The following is a 20,744-nucleotide window of genomic DNA, read 5'->3' as shown; positions in this document are numbered from 1 at the left end:
TGCACATGGCCTCGGACATAATAAAACCAATCTAAACAAAACAATGAAAGCAATACAGGGCTTCGAAACAAGATAATAGGAAACCATTGATGGCTACCATGATATTCTTTGCTATCTTTGAAATAGCTGCCTATGCCATCAGCTATAATAAAATCAAGCAGAATAAAACCAAACTAAACAGAACAATGAAAACAATGCAGGGTTTCAAAACATGATAATAGATTAACAGTGTCCACTGCTTTCCCTGTTTAGACGTTTCCTCCACTTTCAGTTTCCCAGTTTTACATTTTGGATCCCACTGACTCCTTCAGTCTTTTATACTAGGCGGCCAACATGGTGCTCACCCCTGTGACTGAACCATTTCACCCGTCAGCATGGTCGTAGCCATTTACCTACCTTGTTATTTTTAAGAGATCTTTCCTTTTGCAATCATTAGCTGCAAACCTGTCTTCAAGGTCCGAAAGTCTATCTTAAGTTTCTTTCAAGAGGTTTTGCCAGCTTTCAGTGGAGTTTTTAATTTCCGGGTTATCTTTCTTATGTCATGCATTCTGAATGCTTCTTACGTTGTTCACTCAAGGTTTCCCCCATTTTCCTTCCTGGGCTCCTCTATTTTTTTATCTGTGTCTTTAGAGTTGTTCAGCAATTCTTTACTATGGTTTTCACTTCTTTTCCCTGAGTAATATTTCTGTCCTAATTTCCTGTTTCTTTACTCTCATTGCCATCACTTCAGAAAGGTCAGGTGTGTGACTCCCGATCTCTTCCGTGTTTACATCTCCTGGACTTGCTCTGCTTGGGTTGGAGGCCAGGGACCGCCTTTTGCTTCTTTGTCTTGACATTTTCCTGAGTTCTTCCAGACAAGTGGGTAGTGGGGTCATGGGCACTTCCTGCATTGGTTACAATTTCTCCCAAGCATGCGTGTTTGGTTCTCCTGCCCAGTCCTGGCTACAGGTATCCAATGGTGGCCATTGCTGGTGCAGGGCTGGCTGCTGCTTTTCCCAGCCTGCACTGGCGACTGGCGGCAGGAAATGTCCCAGATGGCATCTGGCGTGCTCACAGGGCCAGGGCTGGCTGCTGCCTCGCAGACCTGAGCTGGGTCCCTGGCCTGTGCTCATTAAGAGCATAAAAGCTCACCTTAAAAGATGCTTTTTATTTTTTCATTTATTTAACTGAGGATTGAACCCAGGGGTTGAGATCCATGCCCAGTCCTTTTCTTTACCCTATTTTGAGACAGTGACTTGCTGTGTCACCTATACTAGCCTCGAATGTGTGATCCTCCTGCTTCAGCCTCCTGCGCAGCAGGGATTACAGGCAGGTGCAATCGTGCCTGGCTAATAGACCTCTTTGGTGTGGGTGGTCATCAAGCAGCCTGGTCCTGAGGCCATCGTTCCACTTGCCGGTCTCCCCTCATGTCATTCTCTCGAGGTCCTCAATACTTCCTGCAGCGTGACACATGGGCCAAGGTTTTCCACTGGTGCTCCAGAAGCAGCATTATAAACTCCAGGTTTCACTGCCACTGTTCTCTCGTCCTTCCCTGCAGGAAAGGAGTGACCAGCAAAAGCTACGTGGGCTGCATCAAGAACCTGGAGATATCCAGGTCCACTTTCGACTTGCTCCGGAACTCCTACGGCGTGGGCAAGGGCTGCATCCTGGAGGTGTGGATGCTTTCCTCAGTGCCGGGGTGACCGGAAGTCAGCTGGTTATGGGGCTGGTGGGGAAGAGGCCGATGGAGCGGGTGGCCCCCGCCTGCAGCCGGGCTCACCTCCCCCACCTGTCCCAGCCCATCCGCAGTGTCAGCTTCCTGAGAGGTGGCTTCGTGGAGCTGCCGCCCAAGCCTCTGTTGCTGGAATCAGAACTTCTGGCCACATTTGCCACCAAGAACAGCAGTGGCATCATTCTGGCTGCCATCGGCCAAGACACAGAAAGGCAGGGCCGGCGACCCACGCACGTGGTGAGTGCCTCCGAGGCGGACGGGAGTGATGGCTGCTGTGGGGCGGTGATTCCTCGTGCTGCTGCTTCATTAGTCCTTCGTGTCTAGCAACTGGGAAGAAGGTCACTGCCACCTCCTTGGAGTTAAGCTACGGCAGGCGAGCTGTGTGTTGTGAGTGACGAGTCGTGGTTACTCCTCACTCTAAGCTGAAACAGCAAGTCCTTCCGTTCCGCTCGGGTCATGGTTGCGTCTCTGTGTCCAGCTTGAAAGAGGCAGGCAGGAGTTGAACCACGAGGGGCACGGTGGCAGGCAGCCTCTTCCTCCTCGCTGGAGGGGACACAGGATTGTCCCTTGTCCTCCTATTGAAAGCGGCCGCTGCACCTGCAGGTTATTCAGTGCTGTGCTCTGCTGCGAGAGCTGCGAAGACCCTGCTGCTTGGTTATCACCGCCTGCGAGGCAGGCGCAGCCTCTTCTGTTTTATTGCTGAGCAAGAGATGGATTTGGAGAGCCCGGGGTCACACGGCTGTTAGGGTCAGAGCTAGGCGGAAGGACCACTCAGAGACGCCACCTGCGGCGGGATCCATGTGGTGTGTGTGTGTGTGTGTGTGTGTGTGTGTGTGAGACAAGCTGATCTTGAACTCACAGCGATTCTCTTGCCTCAGCCTCCCCAGTGCTGGGATTACAGACTGCGCCACCACACCTGGCTCTAAAGTTAACCGTTTTAAAGTGAGCATTTCCGTAGCATTTGGTGCACTTGTGATGTTGTGAAGCCACTTTTGCCACCTAGCTCCACATGTTTGCACCACCCAAATCCACAGCCTGAACCGCAGGAAGTGAGGGTTCACCGGCCACCTCCTCTCCTACCTCAGACAGTTAGCAGTCTTGTGTTCTGTGGCTGGATTTAACGTATCCCGGACACAGTCTGAGGACTGGGCCGCATCCGCGTGACCTCCTTGTGTTACACTTGGCGTGTGTCCAGAGTCTGACCAGCATCGCCTGTTTTAGCTCCTCAGTTCTCGTTAGCTCCTCAGCAATCCTCAGGTGTCCGGCGGGTTGTTTCTGCTGCAATGAGCACCATGGCTACTAGCGTTTGATGAGTCTCTCTTCTCAGTTCTTCAGGACCAGTTCCTAGGAGCAGAATTGCTGCTGTTCGGTAATTCTGGGTTTAACTTCAAGGGAACTGTCGTAGGCAGGGTTTAAAAGGAACACAAATTAGCCACAGGACACATACAGCATTTTATAATGGTGTCAAATACAAAGAAAGAGTATAGGAGATCTGTCCACACACTGAGACCCAAAGAATCCAGCTGAGGCCTGGATCCCATGGCAATATCCTGCATGAGGCCAACTGAAGACCTAGAGTCCATGATGATGCCTCTCATGAGTTCGACTGGAGGCTCAGAGCCCACAGCAATGACTCCTGCAAGTCCGTTTCACGAATCTGCGAGGGGAAGGCCCAAAGGTGGTGGAAGCTAGAAAGCCTGGGCCAGTGGGTTGAAGGATCTGTGCCAGCAGGCTGAGGGTTCTGCCCTGGATCTGGGAATTGAGGCTCAAATTAAGAACCAGGGCTCCCTGGAAAAGTACCACAGCCATCCTTACTGACAATGAGATCCTGAGCTCCTCTGAGGATGAGAACAGTGGAGTACATATCAGGAAAGACGCCCGACAAGCTCCTCCAAGAGAACCAATAACACCCTCATTTTTCCTCTCCAGTTCCCCTTTTTATCAGGGCAGCAGTCTTCACTGGGCCATCCACACTCAGCACGGCTGACGGAGTTCAGCTTGTTGTTAAAAGTTGCCCATAGTTATCAACCAGCCACTGGAACTGCCAAACCCCTTTTGCCAGCCTTGACTGAGTGTGTGTGTGTGTGTGTGTGTGTGTGTGTGTGTGTGTGTGTGTTAGTGGGGATTCAACCCACGGAGACTACCACTGTACTGTGTCCTCAGTGGCTTTTATTTTTAGTTTGAAACAGGCTCCCAGAAAGTTTCCCAGGATGCCCTCAAACTTAACAAGCCTCCTGCCTCAGTCTTCCTCAGCACCTGAGATTCCAGGCATGAGGCACCAGGCCTGGCTTCCGCCTCCAATCTTGATAGGGCTGCTTGCACAGGGTTGCTTACCAAGGCAGCAGAGAGGAGTGGCATGGGTCGGAGGTGGCCATCCATTTCTGCCTCTAGATTTACATACTGCTACACTTTTTCACAATGAGGCCCAAACTTTAAAGACCTTCAGACATTTTCAAGCCTGCCAGTTTCTTAACGCCACTTTTAAAAATGTGGGAAGAAACTCCACAGGCCAGTGTAAGACTTACGTAAATGTCCTGCTATACTGTGTGGTAATAAAAAGAGAAACAATTTAAATGTCACTAATAAAAAGATAAATTAGTTCCACCTGCTGGCCCATCACTTAGCACAAAGAGAAGAGGTGAGGTTTGGTGGAAATAGGAATCTGTGATGTGGTCAGAATAAAGAATGCATGCACCATATAAGTGAGAAGAAGGATTGCAAAGTGATGCAAACTCGGAAATCACTAGTGAGACTCTTAAGTACATGGGGGGACCCTCAGCCACTGCCCGGGACCCAAGGAGGGGACCTCGCAGCCCCATCCCTTGTCTGCCAGCCCTACAAGTCTGCCCGCCAGCAGCCTTGGTGTAGAGGATGTGCCGGCTCCCTTTGTGTGCCGGCTCCCTTTGTGTTCCTCTTCCTACATGATCTGTGGATGAAGGTGGAAACAGTCACGTCAGCCGGGTGTGGTGGTGCACATGCCTGTAATCCCAGCCTTGGGAGGCTGAGGCAGGAGGATTGCCCTGAGTTTAAGGCCAGCGTGGGCTACATAGTGAGACATTAGCTCAAAAAATCCCAAGCAAATAGAATGAAAGCTGCCTGGTGATGTGTTTGTGCGGGAACTCTCTCTGCGCCCACAGCCCTTCTTCGCCATCCTGCTGGTCGATGGCCACGTGGAAGTGCACATCAGCTTTGGGGACGGGACCAGCCTGCGGAGGGCCCTGGTGCATGCCCCCTCGGGCACCTATGGCGACGGCCAGGAGCATTCGGTCTCCGTGGTGAGGACTCAGAGGTACGGTTGCCCGTGAGACGCATGTGATGAAGGTTTTGAGCAGGGCCCTCCATAAGGCACAGCGTGCCCTTTGGTGATTGCGATGACCCCTGAGTTTTATCATTTCTAAAGCACTTGTAGAAACATCCTTGGGGTCAGTTTGCTGACATCATGCGATGTCATTCGATGCTAAGTCTTACCATCAAAGAAACGTATTATTAAGAACTCGCTAGGAATGACTGAAGTGTATGCTAAATGAAATAAATCAGACACATGGACTTAAATGTTAAGTGAGAAACCTAAAATATAAATAGAGAAAACTGAAGGTGGATAGTCGAGGGTGAAGAGATAGATTTTGTTCAAAAGGGCAGGGGATGGGGAGATGGGGGAGGGGAGAGAGAGAAGGGGGAAGCTGCATTAATAAAAAATTTAAAATAATGATTAAAAAACTTGCTGGATTTTTTTTGTGGGGGGAGAAAGAGGAGGGGGTTGTTATGCAGTTCAGGCTGCCCTTGAAACTCATTTTGTAGCCCAGGCTGGTCTTGAACTCATGGTGATCCTCCTGCCTCAGCCTCCCTAGTGCTGGGATTACAAGAGTACACCACCACACCCACCCCAACTTGCTGGAATTATGCATTAAAATGGGGCCGGTGTTTCATCACCTTTAGGAGATAAAGTTGTGTTCTCCTCCTAGAATTATCACCGTGCAGCTGGACGAGTGGAGTCCTGTGGAGATGAGGCTGGGCCCGTCTGCAGAAGGCAGGACCATCAACACATCCGCCCTGTATGTAGGGGGTGTCCCCGAGGGGGAGAGGACCTCGATGCTCAGGATGAGGGGACCATTCCACGGCTGCATCAGGAACCTCGTCTTCAACATGGAGTGAGTGTCCCGGCTCCTGCGCAGTCTCCTTGCTGCTCTTGAAATAGGGGAAGGAGACCCCAGCCTGCAAGGTGTCCAGTACGAGTTTGTGTTCTCTAAAATCAAAGAATGAATTTTAGAAACAGCAGAGCAGATAATTTAGAGGAAGCAGAGGAAGAGCAGAATACATTTATTGGGAGGAAGAAACTCTGTCTGAGAGAGAGGTAGAAGGGGTCCCGAGCAGGTTGCCAAGGACTCTGTCTTTTTTAGGGACTTTTATAGAGCAAAATCACCAGGTGAGGTGGGTCTGAGGTGGGGAAAACATGGGAACTCACAAAGTGAGCATGAGGTGGGACAGAACTATGGTCAGCCAGTGAGACTAATTGTTCAGGTAAAATTGACCAAATCAGGGACAAGTGGGGAAGCCAGTCACACAGCAAGCAGGCGCGGTTACGGAGCAGTGACTCTTCCTGTAAGAGTTGGGATGGTGACTCCTGGCTTCTTCAGGCTGATAGAGAACTATTTAGACTATCAGGCCTTGATGTTTATCCTTAGGGTCTGGGTGTACTTGCTTTGCCTTTTGCCTTGAGAGCTGACCCACAACGGGAGGTGCCTGGGTCTCCTCCAAGACCACAAGGTATCTGGCCTTCTGCACTGGCCCCTCCAGCGCCCAGCCCTGTCTGACTATCATATTTCCTCTAACTCAGCTGCCTGTGACACTCTCTCCCAGTGTGTGCCGGCAGGAATCTGCAGGCTCTTGTGGCTGATTGCCTGAACAGAAGAGGAAGAGCAAGTGACCTTCACATTGCATCATGAAAGCCCACCAAAGGGGCTTTATTAGAGTGATAGATCTGGTCAGCACACTGTGTGTTTAAGTCATTGAACAGCATGGGTTTGTCAATAAGTTGTTGAGGTTAGCACAGATTTTGGAAAAGACAGTGATGGTGAACGCTTCAGAGCCCAAGTGCACAACTGCAGCCCAGACCTACTTATTCATGGCAGAACGCCGGCACCGTGGCTAAACTCGGGTGCCCAGTGCCCATCTGCTGCGCAGCTCGGCTTGAGTGCTAACGGAGAGGGCTCTGCACACCTGCACATGCGCGTGCCGCAGGTTCGCCACCGCTGATTTAGAACAGCGATTTCAGGTGGCTGCTTTCTTACTGTCTTCAGTGTTTCCATGGAGGATAGTTTTATGACTGCGCTGCTGGCAGTGTCAGGGTTCCACAGAAGCAGTCACCGCACAGCTAAGCACTGGCACCCCCCCTCCAGGGAGCCCATGGGGAGGGAGAGGATTGTCCAGTGCCCTGTGTTTGCTCCTCTCCTCCTTCTGCCTTGTTCAGTGCATGGGGAGGAAGCTGGGCTCCCACCTGATGGGGCTGCTGACCTGTTTTGGACCTTGACTGAGGACCTGGATCTGTGATGGTCACAGTGTCTTTCTCTGTGAAATTTTAGGAGTCCCTAGAATTGGCAAGAATAGACCATACCATTGGCCCCAACCTGGTTAGAATGTGGGTGCCTCAAGTTGGGTGTGAGTTCCAAGCAGAGTCGGTTCACCCTGCCGGCTATGTGGTCCCGTGTTCCACCCTTCACTGGGCTCTTTCTGCTTCCAAAGGCCATGAGGCTATGCTGCTCATATCCAGGCCCAGGGGAGCACCAGGGGCATCAATGCGGGCTCAGGACACACTGCTAGAGCTGCAGCAGGAAGGATGGGGGACAGGAAGGGACCGGGACAGGTGTAACCCAGGACCTGGCCAGGGAAACCTATTAACCAGAAGTCAGTGGGGCTGCTTTGCAGGCTGTGGCAGCCAAACACAGACCGTGTCCTGCAGCCCCTGTTGAGTCCATGCTTGCAATGCTCAGGGATGGCCTGGCCACCACTGTGGGGACTCTGCCCGGCGGACTCTTGGTTACTGTGGAAGATGGCCAGTCTCAGAACTCCAAGAGTGGCTTTTAATGGGTATTAAATTGCTCAGTAATCAAATTCAGTTCTCATCCAACTCAGTTTGCAGCCAGAATTGTGGGGAGAATTAAATTTGTGAGCTGGAGAGGTGCCGCTGCCTCTCCCCTCCAGTTCACAATCCTAGGATCGGACCTTGCATAGCGTCCCAGAATCCTCACGTAAAGATACCGATTCGTCTCCCTGTAAGTCACGCCAAGGAATGGAGCCATTTCTTCTGTACACATTTTGTATTTTTTCATCTTCCTTTTCATACAAAGCAGGCAGTCTGTGCCCCGGAGCCCACGCACATCCGGGTGTGAGAACCCTGAGTCCTTCCATTGAAGATGCTTCCTTGTTTATTTGCAGTCTTCTGGATTTTACCAGCGCGGTGGCTTCAGAGCAGGTGGACCTTGACAGCTGCCAGCTGGCGGAAAGGCCCCAGCCGGCCCCTCAAGAGCAGGAGGAGGAGGAGAAGGGGGAGGATGGCAGCGAGCTGCCATCTCAGCCCCGGGCTGTCCCACGGCCGGTGAGTGTGGCTTTCTCAGGGCTCTGAGCTGGACACTTAGAGGGACAGTGTATGGCACAGCAGGTGACCGTGCGTAGGCTGAGGACCAGGGAAGCTGGGCCTGGAGCCAGCATGAAGCCAGTCAGAGGGCCAAGCCCAGGGACCCAGGAGAGCCAAGGGGCAGAGAGGCCACCTGTGTGGAGCAGGACGGGGGCAAAGCTTTGCCTGCCAAGCTGTAGGTGACAGGCTGGGCCCTGTCCCGTCTCTGTAATGTGAGCCTCGTTCTTGCTTTAGATTTAGTTGGAGAAACACAAAGGTAAGCACTTAAGCATCAGCCCTTGAGCATGTGATCGCTGCCTGAGCAGAAAGGTCAGACACCTTTGGAGAAACCAGGCCTTGTCTGATTTGCTTCCTCCCAGTTGGTTCCATTGTCCTGGCCGGAAGTGGACACTTTGATCCGCCAGGAGGCCCCTTGTCTACAAGCAACTCTCTTCCACACTGCGCTAGTCTCAAATCCCAGCGGCTTTCTTGGTGGCAGCTGCACTCTGCACCCTGAGATCTCAGGGTGTGGAGCCCATGAGATAGCCAGAGCCACCTGGGGGTCGTGCTGTACTCTCTCCCCTCCCCCTGGGTTCTAGCAAGACCTGTCACCTGCGGATGCTTCTGTCTCCAGGGGCCCAACACGGGTGCAGGACAGCCCAATGAAGACTCACAAAGGGGACACTGTGTCCTCAGCAAGTCAGAGACCTCCAACGGTCTGGGATGGAGGACACTGCCTCTGCTCAGAGAGAATGGATCAGCAGCAGGCACATCCTCTACACCAAGGCTGCTGGCGGGCAGACTTGTAGGGCTGGCAGACAAGGGATGGGGCTGCGAGGTCCCCTCCTTGGGTCCCGGGCAGTGGCTGAGGGTCCCCCCATGTGTGATCTTTCACAGGGCCAATGTGCAGTGGACACATCTCTGCAGTTTATTTCTGGCGCTCACCAGTTCGGGCTCTCCAAGAACAGCCACTTCGTGCTGCCCTTTGACCAGTCGGAGGTCAGGAAGAGGTGGGTGCTGCTTGCAAGTCCCTGAGTGTGCATGGTCAGCTAGAGGCCAGAGAGGGTTGGGGACGCTGACCTTCCCTGGAGTTGCCTGTCAGATGCAGCTTTTGCCACACCCACGGTCTCCTGGCTCCTGCATGGTGGCTGCCTTAAACCTTAAGCCAGACCCTTTATTTTAAGCTCCTCACTCCTGTCCCAAAGCAGGCAAAGGCTTTTCCTGCTTAGGTGTTCGAGGCCTGGCTCCTTTGCAGCTTAGCAGAAATGGGGCAGAGCATCTGCCTGGTGGCCTGAGACACACACACTCACACACACACACACACACACACACACACACACACACACACACACACCTGCGCTGTGACTCTGCCATCTCCCTGGCGTTACCTTTGCGGCAGGGATCCTCTTCTTCCTCCTTGTAAGCCCAGGCTTTATCCTAGAACAGATCCTGCAGACAGGGACACCATAGCCACCCTCTTCTTGTCCTGTTCTTATTTTGAGAGATCATGTTCCCATTCTGGGTTTGAACTTGCCATCCTCCTGCCTCGGCCTCCTGGCCTGCTGGGAACATGGTGTGCCCTGACCTGAGTGGTCACGGTACACCTGGTGAGCGCAGCCTGTCGCCGTGGTACCAAGCTCTCGTTCTCCCCAGGCTCCTGGTCCAGCTCAGCATGCGGACCTTTGCCTCCAGTGGGCTCGTCTTCTATGCGGCCCATCAGAACCAGGTGGACCACGCTGTGCTGCAGCTCCACGGCGGCCACCTGGTCTTCACCTTCGACCTCGGCAGGGGCCGCACCCGTGTCTCCCACCCCACGCCGATTGATGACGGCAGGTGGCATTTGGTATGTCCCCGAGTCGGCCTGCTCCACCTCTGTGCCGCTGAGCTCCTCACTCCCTGTCTCCCGGAAGGGAAGCCTGCCCTGGCCCCCAGCCACGTGTGTGGCAAGTCTCCCCGTGGGCGTTGGGGACATTGCCGTCCACACTGTGTTTCCCTCTTCGCCAGCTCAGCCTCTTCCTCGCTCAATCCTAAGCAGCAGGGCATCCTACGGGGTTCCCCATCAGGCACCCCAGCTGTATGGACAGGCACTGCAAACCCCATCTCCGGAGGGCTCCTTACCTGCCTTGAAAGTCAGGGATGTGTTTTAACCAGTGGTGTGGGCGCCTCTGTCATTGCAGGACTTGGGGAGGCTGAGGCAAGAGAATCAAGGATTCAGGCCCAGCCTGGCAACTTGATGACTCAGTAGGAGCCCATTTCAAAGAATAAAATAGAGACTCAGTGCAGAGCCCTGGGTGTCAGACCCCAGGACCACACCCCACAAGTGTGATAGCTGTTTTTCTCTCTCTCTAGGTAAAGGCCGAGTACTCTAAAAGAAAAGGCTCTCTGGCTGTTGACGGCCAGGAAGCCCCTGCAGTGACCGCTGTGGGCGAAGGGACCTCCCTGGATGTGGAGGGAAAGCTGTACCTGGGGGGCCTCCCCCAAGACTACAGGCCCCGAAGCATTGGGAATGTGAGCAGGGACGGGGACTCTGGGTGGGCCGTGGCCGTGGTTGTGGTTGCCTCTGTCTGGCAGGGCACATTGTTCCTCACCTGTCCTGATTCTGCTACCCACCTGCCAGAGGCGGATTTTTCAAAGCAGGTTCAGCAGTCCCATGCTGGGGCTGCCCCTGAAAGCCTGGCGAGTGTGTTTGACATTTCACCAAAATAATAGCAAACAGTGTCACTGCTTGGCTACGCAGCAAAACCTCCCCAAGTCAGACACGCATGGTAGGCCCCTGATAGTCACATTTTAAAAACCTGAAGGCCCTGCTTCGATGCCCATCATTGGGACAGACTTGATGGCGTGTGGGGCCGAGTCATCATGACCTCTGTCTGCTTGGTTTAGATCACACACAGCATTCCCGCCTGCATCAGGGAGGTGATGGTGAACAACCGGCCCCTGAACATGGACAACCTGGCCTCTGCCGTGGCAGTGGGTAGATGCCACGTGGTGGCTGAGGAAGGGACGTTCTTTGAAGGAAGCGGCCATGCAGCTGTTGGTGTGTACTGCCCAGCGCTGAGAAACCTTCGGGCTTGTGGGGTTCTGAGGTGACCTGGACCCAGGAAGTGGGCGGGAAGATGGGGCCCAGTTGGGCGCAGGTTTGTCCACGATGTCCAGTCTGGTCATGAGGTATGAAAGCCCCTTCTGGTCCTGTGCTGTCCAGGAGACCTGAGTGGAGGGCTTCTCACGCCAGGGCTGCTGTGACCGTGGCAGAAGGGGGACACGAGGCCCTGGCTTCACCTGTGTTTTCCCCACGTGTGTAAGACATTTTACCGGCAAGTTGATCTGGTGTCTTGGTCTTGTTCTCATTGCTGGGACGAAATACTGGACACCTGAGCTTAAAGGTCCGGTTTATTTGGGCTTGGTGCGAGGAAAGTATGGTACCAGGGCCCAGTGGAGGCTGCTCAGAGCGGCACAGAGGTGGGGGGACTTTGTAGACACACCCAGACCCCACCTCCTCTGGCCAGACCCCGCCTCCTACCTTGAGTCAGCTGTAAGGCCCAGCTTGCGAGCACCAGGCCTTTGGGGACATCCAGAGCTGGACGGTACCACCAGCCAGTGGTATGAATGTTAGAGCAGCGGGCTGTAGTCAGAGACAGCAGGGATGGGGACCAGGTACCCTTCATGGCCTCAGCTCCCTGGAGCCCAGCTACTGTGCTCTGAGACACCACCTCCGCCTCTGGCCTCAGCCCTAGACACCAGCTGCTGCTCAGACCCCATCCGGTAGCTCAGTGTCTCTGCCACCTGAATAGAAAAGTGTTCCATGCAGTCCCCACTCAGAGAACCCTGCGGGGCAGGGCTTGGCATGCTGTAGGGGCAGGGCTGCACAGTGTGGTCCACACCGCAGCCCTGGCTGCCCTGAGGCCACCCTCAGCCCTCAGCGCTCCATACTGTGTCCCCTGGCCTGCAGGGCTCCCCCCCAACTCAGCCTTTGTGCTACTTTTCAGTCAGAGAAGGCTACAGGGTGGGATCGGACCTAAACATCACGCTCGAATTCCGAACTTCCTCAGAGAATGGCGTCCTCCTGGGGATCAGCAGTGCCAAGGTGGATGCCATTGGCCTGGAAATCGTCAGTGGCCAGGTGAGGGTGGGCCCCACTGGGCCCCTCATTCAGATGCAGCAGTGTAACGCAGCAGCAGCTCCTAGACTCAAACTGGCCCCTCTAGAGTGGAGTCCACAAAAGGGTCTCTTGTACATTGGTTTTTCTTATCATTGTGCGCAATGCAGTACGTGCTGATCACACTCCTTGGGGGCATCAGTGCCTGTGTGTGACACAGCTTAATATTTTTTACATTCCCTCTCTGGGTACACAGTTTGGAGGTGGCTGGGGTGTGGCTTGGGCAGAACAGAGCTCAGCGTGGCCCAGGTCCTGAGCTCCACTTGGGCCCCCTCCCACACAGTGGGAGGGCTTCACACCTGCTGGGCTTCACACCTGCTGAAGGGCGGCAGGTTGTCCTCAGCCCTCAGCCTGTGACGCTTTGATCTCTGCAGAACTCAGGTTGTCACCGCTCCCGCCTGTGGTGGCAGAGCTGCTCCTGTTTGTCAGAAGAAGTTTGTGGAGACTCCCATGTAGGAGTGTGTGTGTGTGTCCCCCCCCCCCCCCGCCAACCATAGTCCCTGCAGCCATGGTGTCCGTTACCTCCCCAGATGTCCCAAAAAGGAGAGACCCATTGGGAGAACCAGTGTGGCCCAGCTCGTTGCCGTGAGGGGCACTGTGTGTCCTTCCTGGGTGAAGGGACGGGGAGGGCACTGGGTCCCCTGCTCCCTCCGAGTTGTGACTCACCCTCCTCCTTGCGCTCTCTGCTCGCCCAGGTCCTGTTCCATGTCAACAATGGTGCAGGCAGGATAACGGCCACGTTCCGGCCTGGTGGCGGCAGCAGGCTCTGTGATGGGAAGTGGCACACGCTCCATGCCAGCAAGAGCCGACACCGCCTGGTCCTCAGCGTGGACGGCCGCTCGGTCAGCGCGGAGAGTCCGCACAGGCAGTCCACCTCAGCCGACACCAACGACCCCATCTATGTGGGGGGCTTCCCGGGTACGTGGGGACCCCTGCTCGGCTTGTCCACGCGTGGGCTGGGTCACAGAGCAGGGGGCTCAGCTCTGGGGCCTGAGGGGTGGGAATGGGGCCAAGTTGTCCTTTGGTGCCAAGTCCTTCACGTGGCAGAGCAGCCCTCCTAAAAATTCCTGGGGAAGGGAAGGGAACTTCGAGGTAAGTGTGGGCGGTTCTGGGCCTGGTGCCGTGAGCTGGGAGATGTTGAGGAGCTTGCTCGCTCACCCTGGGGGACCCTCAAGCTAAGATTCACACAGGGGCACACATGTGAGCCGTCCCCTGGGTTTTGGACCAGAATGTGCATTCCGGGTGTTCCGGGAAGCTGTCACCGTTATGGCACCTGCCCCGTGCCTTTTCAGGACCTCAGCCTTGGCCTCTGTTTTTATGGCCCCCGCCCCACTGTGTGGGGATCCCAGATCTGATGGAGAAGCCACCTGGGGTGGTTTTGCTTCCCGCCTCCAAGCCCTTGACACGTTCTCTTCTCCTCTTGCCCACAGCGGACGTCAAGCAGAACTGCCTGACCAGCCGGGTCCCGTTCCGGGGGTGTTTGAGGGGGCTCACCCTGACCCGGGGTCCCCATGTGCAGGCCCTGGACTTCAGCCAGGCCTTCGAGCTGCACGGGGTCTCCCCGAACTCCTGCCCCGGCTCCAGGCCGGCGCCCTGACACCCCAGACCTGGCCTCAGTGGGAATCAGCGCTACTAGGTGGAGAACTATTTCTGTGGATTACAATCTCTTCTGGTCCTGTCTCATTTCCAACTCAGGTCAAGTGTTTCCAGAAGCATGTCTACTCTACGATAAACTCAAACCATGTCTACAACAGATACCTCTTAAATGTACATGGACTTCATTGGCATTTTTTAAAAGTGTTTTTAAAATGAATTTTTGTGAACATTGAGTACTCTACAGTATTATGTTTTTGTATTCTGAGCTCTTAAAAAAATAAAATGTTACCCCTGACTGTAAAAGATTGGCACAGACTGCGGCCATTCTCATTTCTTTATGAATTTGTAAATATTTTTATTGGTGCATGTTTGTAGTATGTAATGATTACATTCATTATAGGAGTTCACACATGTGGACATCACATATGTTAATTCTTTTATGTCCCTCACCTGTCCTCCATCTCTTGGTCCTCTTCTTTACAAAAGAATTTTTCTGTTTCCCATTGTCTTTCTCATATTTTACTCTTTAATTTGTATTTTGGACTTCTCATAGCACGGAAAATGTGATATTTAAACTTGGATATCTGATTAGTTCATTTAACATTATGGTCAGGAGATGCTTTCATTTCCTACAATAACTCAAGCTTATCTTTCTTTATAGCAGAGTAGTACTCCATGTGTATAAATACTACACTTCCTTGTCCATTCCTCTGCTGATGGACACGTAGCTGGTTGAAGACGTACATGGTATGAGCTGCTGCTGTGAACATGGATGCACACGGATCCCTATAACATGGTCTTTTAGCCCTTCAGCAAGACACTTTGGGGAGAATGGCTAGGTCCAGTAGAATTTCTGGTTCTCTGTTGAGGGATCTGAAGCCCTGCTGCCATGTCCTTGCTGACTCAGAGTCTGACCTCGAAGTCTCTCCTCAGGACAGGAAAAAAGAGAGTAGTCTGTGACAGTTTGCCTGGACATGTTCTTTCTGAGAGGACGAGTGTAATCTGACAGAGTTTCCGAATGTCCTAAGTGGCCATAGACCCAGATTCTCATAGTCCTGTTTGGTGGTCCCTAAACTTACTGTGGGTCTGTTCGCTGTTCTGTTCATGGCCCGGCTGAAAACCGTTTCAATCCTCCAGTGCTCTCGGACAGAGGCCCGGTGAGGAGACTTCCAGCTGGTGAGAAGGACGTTCACCTGCCCCACCTGCCCTGAACCCTGGTGTTTGAAACCGTGTCTCCCTCCTAGAACTCCAAGGCACAGTGTGTTTTGTGGTTCCTCTGCATTGCCCAGGCCTCGGACTTTCTTTTCTCTTGAAATCTGCACTGCACTTCTGGCCCACAGGTGCACTTTCCTTTCTGTTCCCTCCCTGCTGGGCAGGTCACTTCCTGCTGCTCTGCAAAAGTCTGATAGGTGTCTCTGCTCTCAGGTCTTCCGATGTGTGCCCAGGATCACACAGGAAATCTGCTTCTAACATTTGAGGCACTTTCCAAACAGCACATCCAACAGTATTTTTCTGATACCAGGAATTAAGCTCAGGACCTTGTGCTAGCCAGGCGGGTGTTCATGCCACTGAGCTATATCCCTGGCCTAGCAGTATTTAACTTTAAAGAGAAGGGGAACCCATGAACAAAACTAGTAACATCAGCTTTATGTGAAATGTAATCTTCAGTTACATGTAACCACAAAAAGCCCTGTAGCCAGGTAGATTTGGGCGGGCTTTGATAAACAGAAAGAAAACTAATCAGCACATTCCATCAAACTGGTGTCAACTTTACACAGAACAAGACAAATATAAAACAATCAGACAGTTTATGGACTTAAATGTAAGTATCTTTTGTAAAAGACTGATAAATTCAGTCTGGGGAAAAAAAACCGCATTTGCAAACCCATAAATTCTGTGAATGTGGTAGATTGTTGTAGTAAAACACGTAACATGAGATTTGTCCTCTTTAATATTTTGTTTGTTTATTTTTCTCCAAGAGACAGGTCTCCCTGTTGGCCACTGTTCTCAGATCCATGCTCAGGTAATTCTCAAGCCTCTGTCTCCCGAGAACCTGCAATCTTAGGCACAAGCTACTGCATGCAGGTCTGCTTTCACAGGTTTTAAAAATGCACAGTATTTTGCAGACTGTACCCGCTGTTGTCCAGCAGATCTCTATAATGTCTCTTGCATAATTGTAACTTCATGACAGTTAAACAGTAACTCTCCAACTTACCCCACTGCAGCCATCTGCTTGCTATGGGTATTTCAGATGCTGTGTATCAGTGGGATTGCAGGGTATGTGTCCCTTTGTTTTGGTTTTTGCGTTAGGGATCGAACTCACAACCTCATACTTATCAGGCACACATTGTGCCACTGAGCCAAATTCGTGGCCTGGTGTGTGTCCTTTTGCAGCTGACTGACAGCACAGTGTCTCCCACACTTCCCCATGTTGTCACAGATGGCAGGACCTCCTCCTTCTTAAAGACAGCATAATATTCCATTCAGTGCTTATATCACACTTCATCTGTTCTCATGTGAGTGGACATTTGGTTGTGTCTGGCTGCTACTCATCTTGGCCATTCTGAGTGGCCCAGTGCTGCACTGAGCATGTGAGTACCGACATCTCTTCAAGTTCTTAATGTCGATTATTTTGTACAAATATTCCCAAGGAGGCTTGCTGGATCTTTCAATGGTTTATCTTTAAATGCTGAGGAACCTTTATACAGTTTTCCCCAATGGTGACACCAACCATTTTTGCCCAGTGTAGAGTTCTGATTTCTCTGTCTCCTCCCCATCCCTTGTTAGCTTTTTACAGTAATAACCATCTTGGCAGCTATGAGCTGACGTTCCCAGGATTTCATTTGCATTTCTCTAATGATTAGTGATGTCGAGCACCTTTTTGTATTTTTCTTGGCCATTTGTATGTCTTCTTCACAGAAATGAGATCTTCGCCCATGTTCTGATTGGATTGTTTTTATTGCTGTTACGCTGCAGGAGTTTGCACATATTTTTGAATACTCATACCTTATTGGACAGACGCTTTGTAAATATTTCTTTCTACCCCGCAGTTGCCTTTCCCCGGTGTTATTTTTGGCTCCGAGGCATGGGGTCAGTTTTTGTGGTGCTTTGTGTGTCTTTTCAGTTCCTGCCTTTTCTCTGACATTGTAACTTGGGTTGATATTCTCACTTTCCTCAGTGGGCTGGGTGCTTTCAGCTTAGTTCACTGGTGATAAAACTTGTCCCCGGAGAGGAAAGAATGGCCATGGGTTGATGGTCATACAGGATTCACAGAAGGGAACAGTGGAAGCAAGCCAGAGTTTGCTTCAAGTCTCCTCCTGTCCTTTCCTCCTCTTAGTAAGCCCTGAAACATCTGCTCCCAGACCAAGATACCATCGAGGGCCCATCGTAATTTTATGACCTGGCAAAGGCCCTGAAACCAGGATGTTCTAGTGGTTCCCAAAAGCTGGAGATGGGCACCTGGGGCTGCAGGTGCAGGCATACTGCTGCAGTTCTACAGGGCGGTCAGTTGTGGGGGGCCAATAATGGACTGCATGGTCACTTTGGAGCTAGTAGTGCATTGCATGTTTGAGACTTGCTGTCGGGCAAATGCTAAGATTCTTATACACACACTCCTCACACACCCAGCAGGTAATCATTGAGGCAGAGGACATGCTAATTAGCTTGATTGTGGTGCATGCTTCACGGTGGGCACAGGTGTCAAACCATCATGCTGTGTACCTTAAATGTGCACAGTCTTTATTTCTCGATTATTGTCTCAGTAAGACTGGGGAAAGACTCCACAAGCAAGTGAGACCAGGCCAGGCTGGAGCCATTCTTATCCTAGGCCTCGATTCAGCACTTGGTGGGGGGGGGGACTTCAAAACCCTTTTTCCTAGAAAAGTGCATAAATCACCTAAGTTTGCATATAATTTGAGAATGCACACATTTTCTGATACTCATGCAAATATCGTCTGAATACTGATTCACCCATTCTCTTATTTAATAGTGCCAATGCGTCACGCTGACCTTTTGTTACCAGAACTATATGTTGTGCTTCAGTTTTTAAAAGGCACAATAAACAAAAATCAAGTCCTGCTATTTTTTTGATCTGCAGATGACAGTTAAAATTATGATGGACCCTCGATGCTGTTTTAGTCTGGGAGCAAATACGTTTCAGGGCTTACTAGGAGGAGGAAAGGACAGGAGGAGACTTGATCTGCAGATATATATATATATATATATATATATATATATATATATAATTGATTTTTCTGCTTTCTGTCTTGTTTACCAAGTCATCTCCAAAATAGTGTGTTGTATTTAGTGAGGACACATGCATGACTGAGTGGAGGACATTTATCTAACACGGGCTCATGAATCAGATGCTGATTTAGGGCCTAACTCAGACACTGGGAAATAGTGGATAACGTACTCTTGTCAGAATCCCTAGTGCAGCAGCGCCCAGCAAACTGCGGCACCACAGAGTCTTAAAAGCGTCGGCTTGGGGCTGCAGGATGGGCAGCGGGCATCCGTGGGCCGAAGCGCAGATTGCATAGGGGCCTCACCATGGGCAGGGCAAGACGGGGTCCCCGCAGCCCGCTCAGAGCGGGGTACTGTTGGGAGGAGAGAGAGTCGTGCAGAGTTTGCGCAGCCTGGCGGCCGAGAGGGCAGCATAGCTGAGCGCATAGGAAGGAAGGGACTGGATTTCCAGCGGTGAGCTGGGATGGCATGAGGCGTTCCGAGTCATACATCGCGTGGAGAGCGTGGCCCAAGTGGGCTGGCTGAGCGAGACTGGGGGAAGTGGTGGCTAGGAGCCGGGACCAAGAGGAGGGACCACAGGAAACAGTGCTGTGAGCGCAGAGCGCGCGGTGATGGTGATGGTGGCGATGCGCAGGGGCTCCACTTTGAACGCGCTGCCTTTGAGATCGCGGTGGGAATAGCGAAGGTGATGTCCTAGTGGCAGCTGGGGACCGGTCAGACCAGCCACGTTGCTAGCTGAGAAACAGATGACGTGGGCACTGCTGACTCTCTCCACGGGGTAGCAGATCACACTGGCCCTGAGGACACAGTGAGACCTTACGTGCTTACAGCTGAGGCCGAACTGGCAGGAGAGCTCGCTGAGCAGAGGGGAGCCCCATTGTTTTCTTGGTACTGCATGGTCACGTGGTCCTGAAAGACACTGATAGACATCGTCTTTCTTTTGTATTCTGCAAATGACATCTGTTACTGTGATGGCTAATTCTGACTGTTATCTCGATTGGACTGAGAGAGGCCTAGCAGATTGGTAAAGCAGACTTGTGTGTGTGTTGGTGGGGGCGTTTCCAAAGATGACTGGCTTGTGCGCCAATCAATTAAGGGGTGCCATGACTATGGGTGATGCTATCCAATAGGCAGCCCAAATGGTATGAAAAGTGAAAGGAGGAGGAAGTCAGTATGCACTAGCAAACTTGATTCTTGACATCAAACTCCAGTTTTTTTGTTTCATGTCTTCCTTTTTGCTCCCTTTTAAAATGTTTTATTTATTTATTTTTGACACAAGATCTTGCTGTGTATTTAGGCTGACTTTGAACTCACTATGTAGACTGGGCTGCCCTCACATTTAAGGATGGTCTTCCTGCCTCAGCCTCCTAGTGCTCGGAGTGTAGCTGTGCACACTCACCTCCAGCATTCTTTTGAGACAGACCCACACCAATGACTCCCCAGGGTGTTTCCAGGCCTTAACCTTGGACTGGGTCTGTGTCCTTGAACCCTCTTATTCTTAGAAGCTACTTGGTCCTCTGGACCCCCAGCCTGCAGATGGCCAGTGGCATTACCCAGTGTCTGGTCCTACAAACTAGTCTAATAAATCCCCTTTCAAGGGCCCCCACCAAAAATCTTGACCATAGCACACAAATCCCCATGTAAGTTTCAGAGGAGAAAAACCACATTCCAACTGCAGCATATCTAATTGGTGAGTGCTCAGAAACACTTCATTAATTATCCGTATATTTGGCTTGTATCTCTGTTTTGCTAAGTGTGATTACATATCCTTCCTGCCTGGACACTGCATGCCACTGTGACTGCTCTGCAAGGGACCCTTCCCAGTCCTCGATGGCTCTGGGCTCATCTTGGTTCTTAAATATCCTCTGTTTCTTTCCTGGCTCCTTGAAAGTCTGCATCATACTGAATATTTCTTTGGCATTTCTCCCAGAGCTAACATAATGAGGACCTCAGGGAGGTAATTAGTAATCGTTCAGTTGAATATTATTAGTTTATCATCTTTTCCTAAAAATGCCTCAGCAATGTAGCTTTGCTTATAAATTTCACAAGTTGCTTCAAAATATAACCCCTCTGGGTCATCTAATAAGCATAAAACAAATGCAGAATAAGCTGCTTTTGCAAGATGTTCCCGAAGGAAGTTCTATACGCCTAATAGTTTTCTTACTATGCAGTAAAACTTCAGTAATACTCTCTGAAATTTCACTATGATCAGGATTTTTTTCAAAGGATGCCAAGGGTGTAAACTCACATTTCTCTCAAACTCCAGCAATGGACCACAGCAGCTGTCTGAAGCAGGAGCATAAATGAAAACATAATTTCATTTTTCTGAGTAACACAATTTTAAAATATCGTTTTCTCACTGTATATGTAATGCATAATGCTTAATTACATAGTATTAAGACACAAATTTCAGTGTGAATACCGAAGAG

General features: G+C 51.4%; 1 protein-coding gene across 3 annotated transcripts in view; it reads left to right on the top strand.

Moving 5' to 3' along the window:
* The window catches only part of Lama1 (laminin subunit alpha 1), a 120,701-nt gene extending 106,323 nt beyond the window's left edge, over positions 1-14,378 (top strand). For all 3 annotated transcript variants that reach the window (XM_063231956.1, XM_063231957.1, XM_063231958.1), the window contains 12 exons: positions 1,538-1,652; positions 1,778-1,948; positions 4,849-5,000; positions 5,674-5,859; positions 8,144-8,303; positions 9,219-9,331; positions 9,975-10,164; positions 10,671-10,829; positions 11,205-11,358; positions 12,308-12,441; positions 13,173-13,395; positions 13,908-14,378. In XM_063231956.1, the coding sequence (XP_063088026.1) occupies positions 1,538-1,652; positions 1,778-1,948; positions 4,849-5,000; positions 5,674-5,859; positions 8,144-8,303; positions 9,219-9,331; positions 9,975-10,164; positions 10,671-10,829; positions 11,205-11,358; positions 12,308-12,441; positions 13,173-13,395; positions 13,908-14,074 (1,924 nt within the window). In that variant the 3' untranslated portion in view covers positions 14,075-14,378. The remainder of the gene's footprint in view (positions 1-1,537; positions 1,653-1,777; positions 1,949-4,848; positions 5,001-5,673; positions 5,860-8,143; positions 8,304-9,218; positions 9,332-9,974; positions 10,165-10,670; positions 10,830-11,204; positions 11,359-12,307; positions 12,442-13,172; positions 13,396-13,907) is intronic.
* Positions 14,379-20,744: the final 6,366 nt, after the last annotated feature.

Source organism: Cavia porcellus, unplaced genomic scaffold (assembly GCF_034190915.1).
Source record: "Cavia porcellus strain 051 isolate PalLab524CR breed Dunkin Hartley unplaced genomic scaffold, mCavPor4.1 scaffold_20, whole genome shotgun sequence".
NCBI lineage: Eukaryota > Metazoa > Chordata > Mammalia > Rodentia > Caviidae > Cavia > Cavia porcellus.
This window is presented reverse-complemented; position numbering and strand designations above follow the sequence as displayed.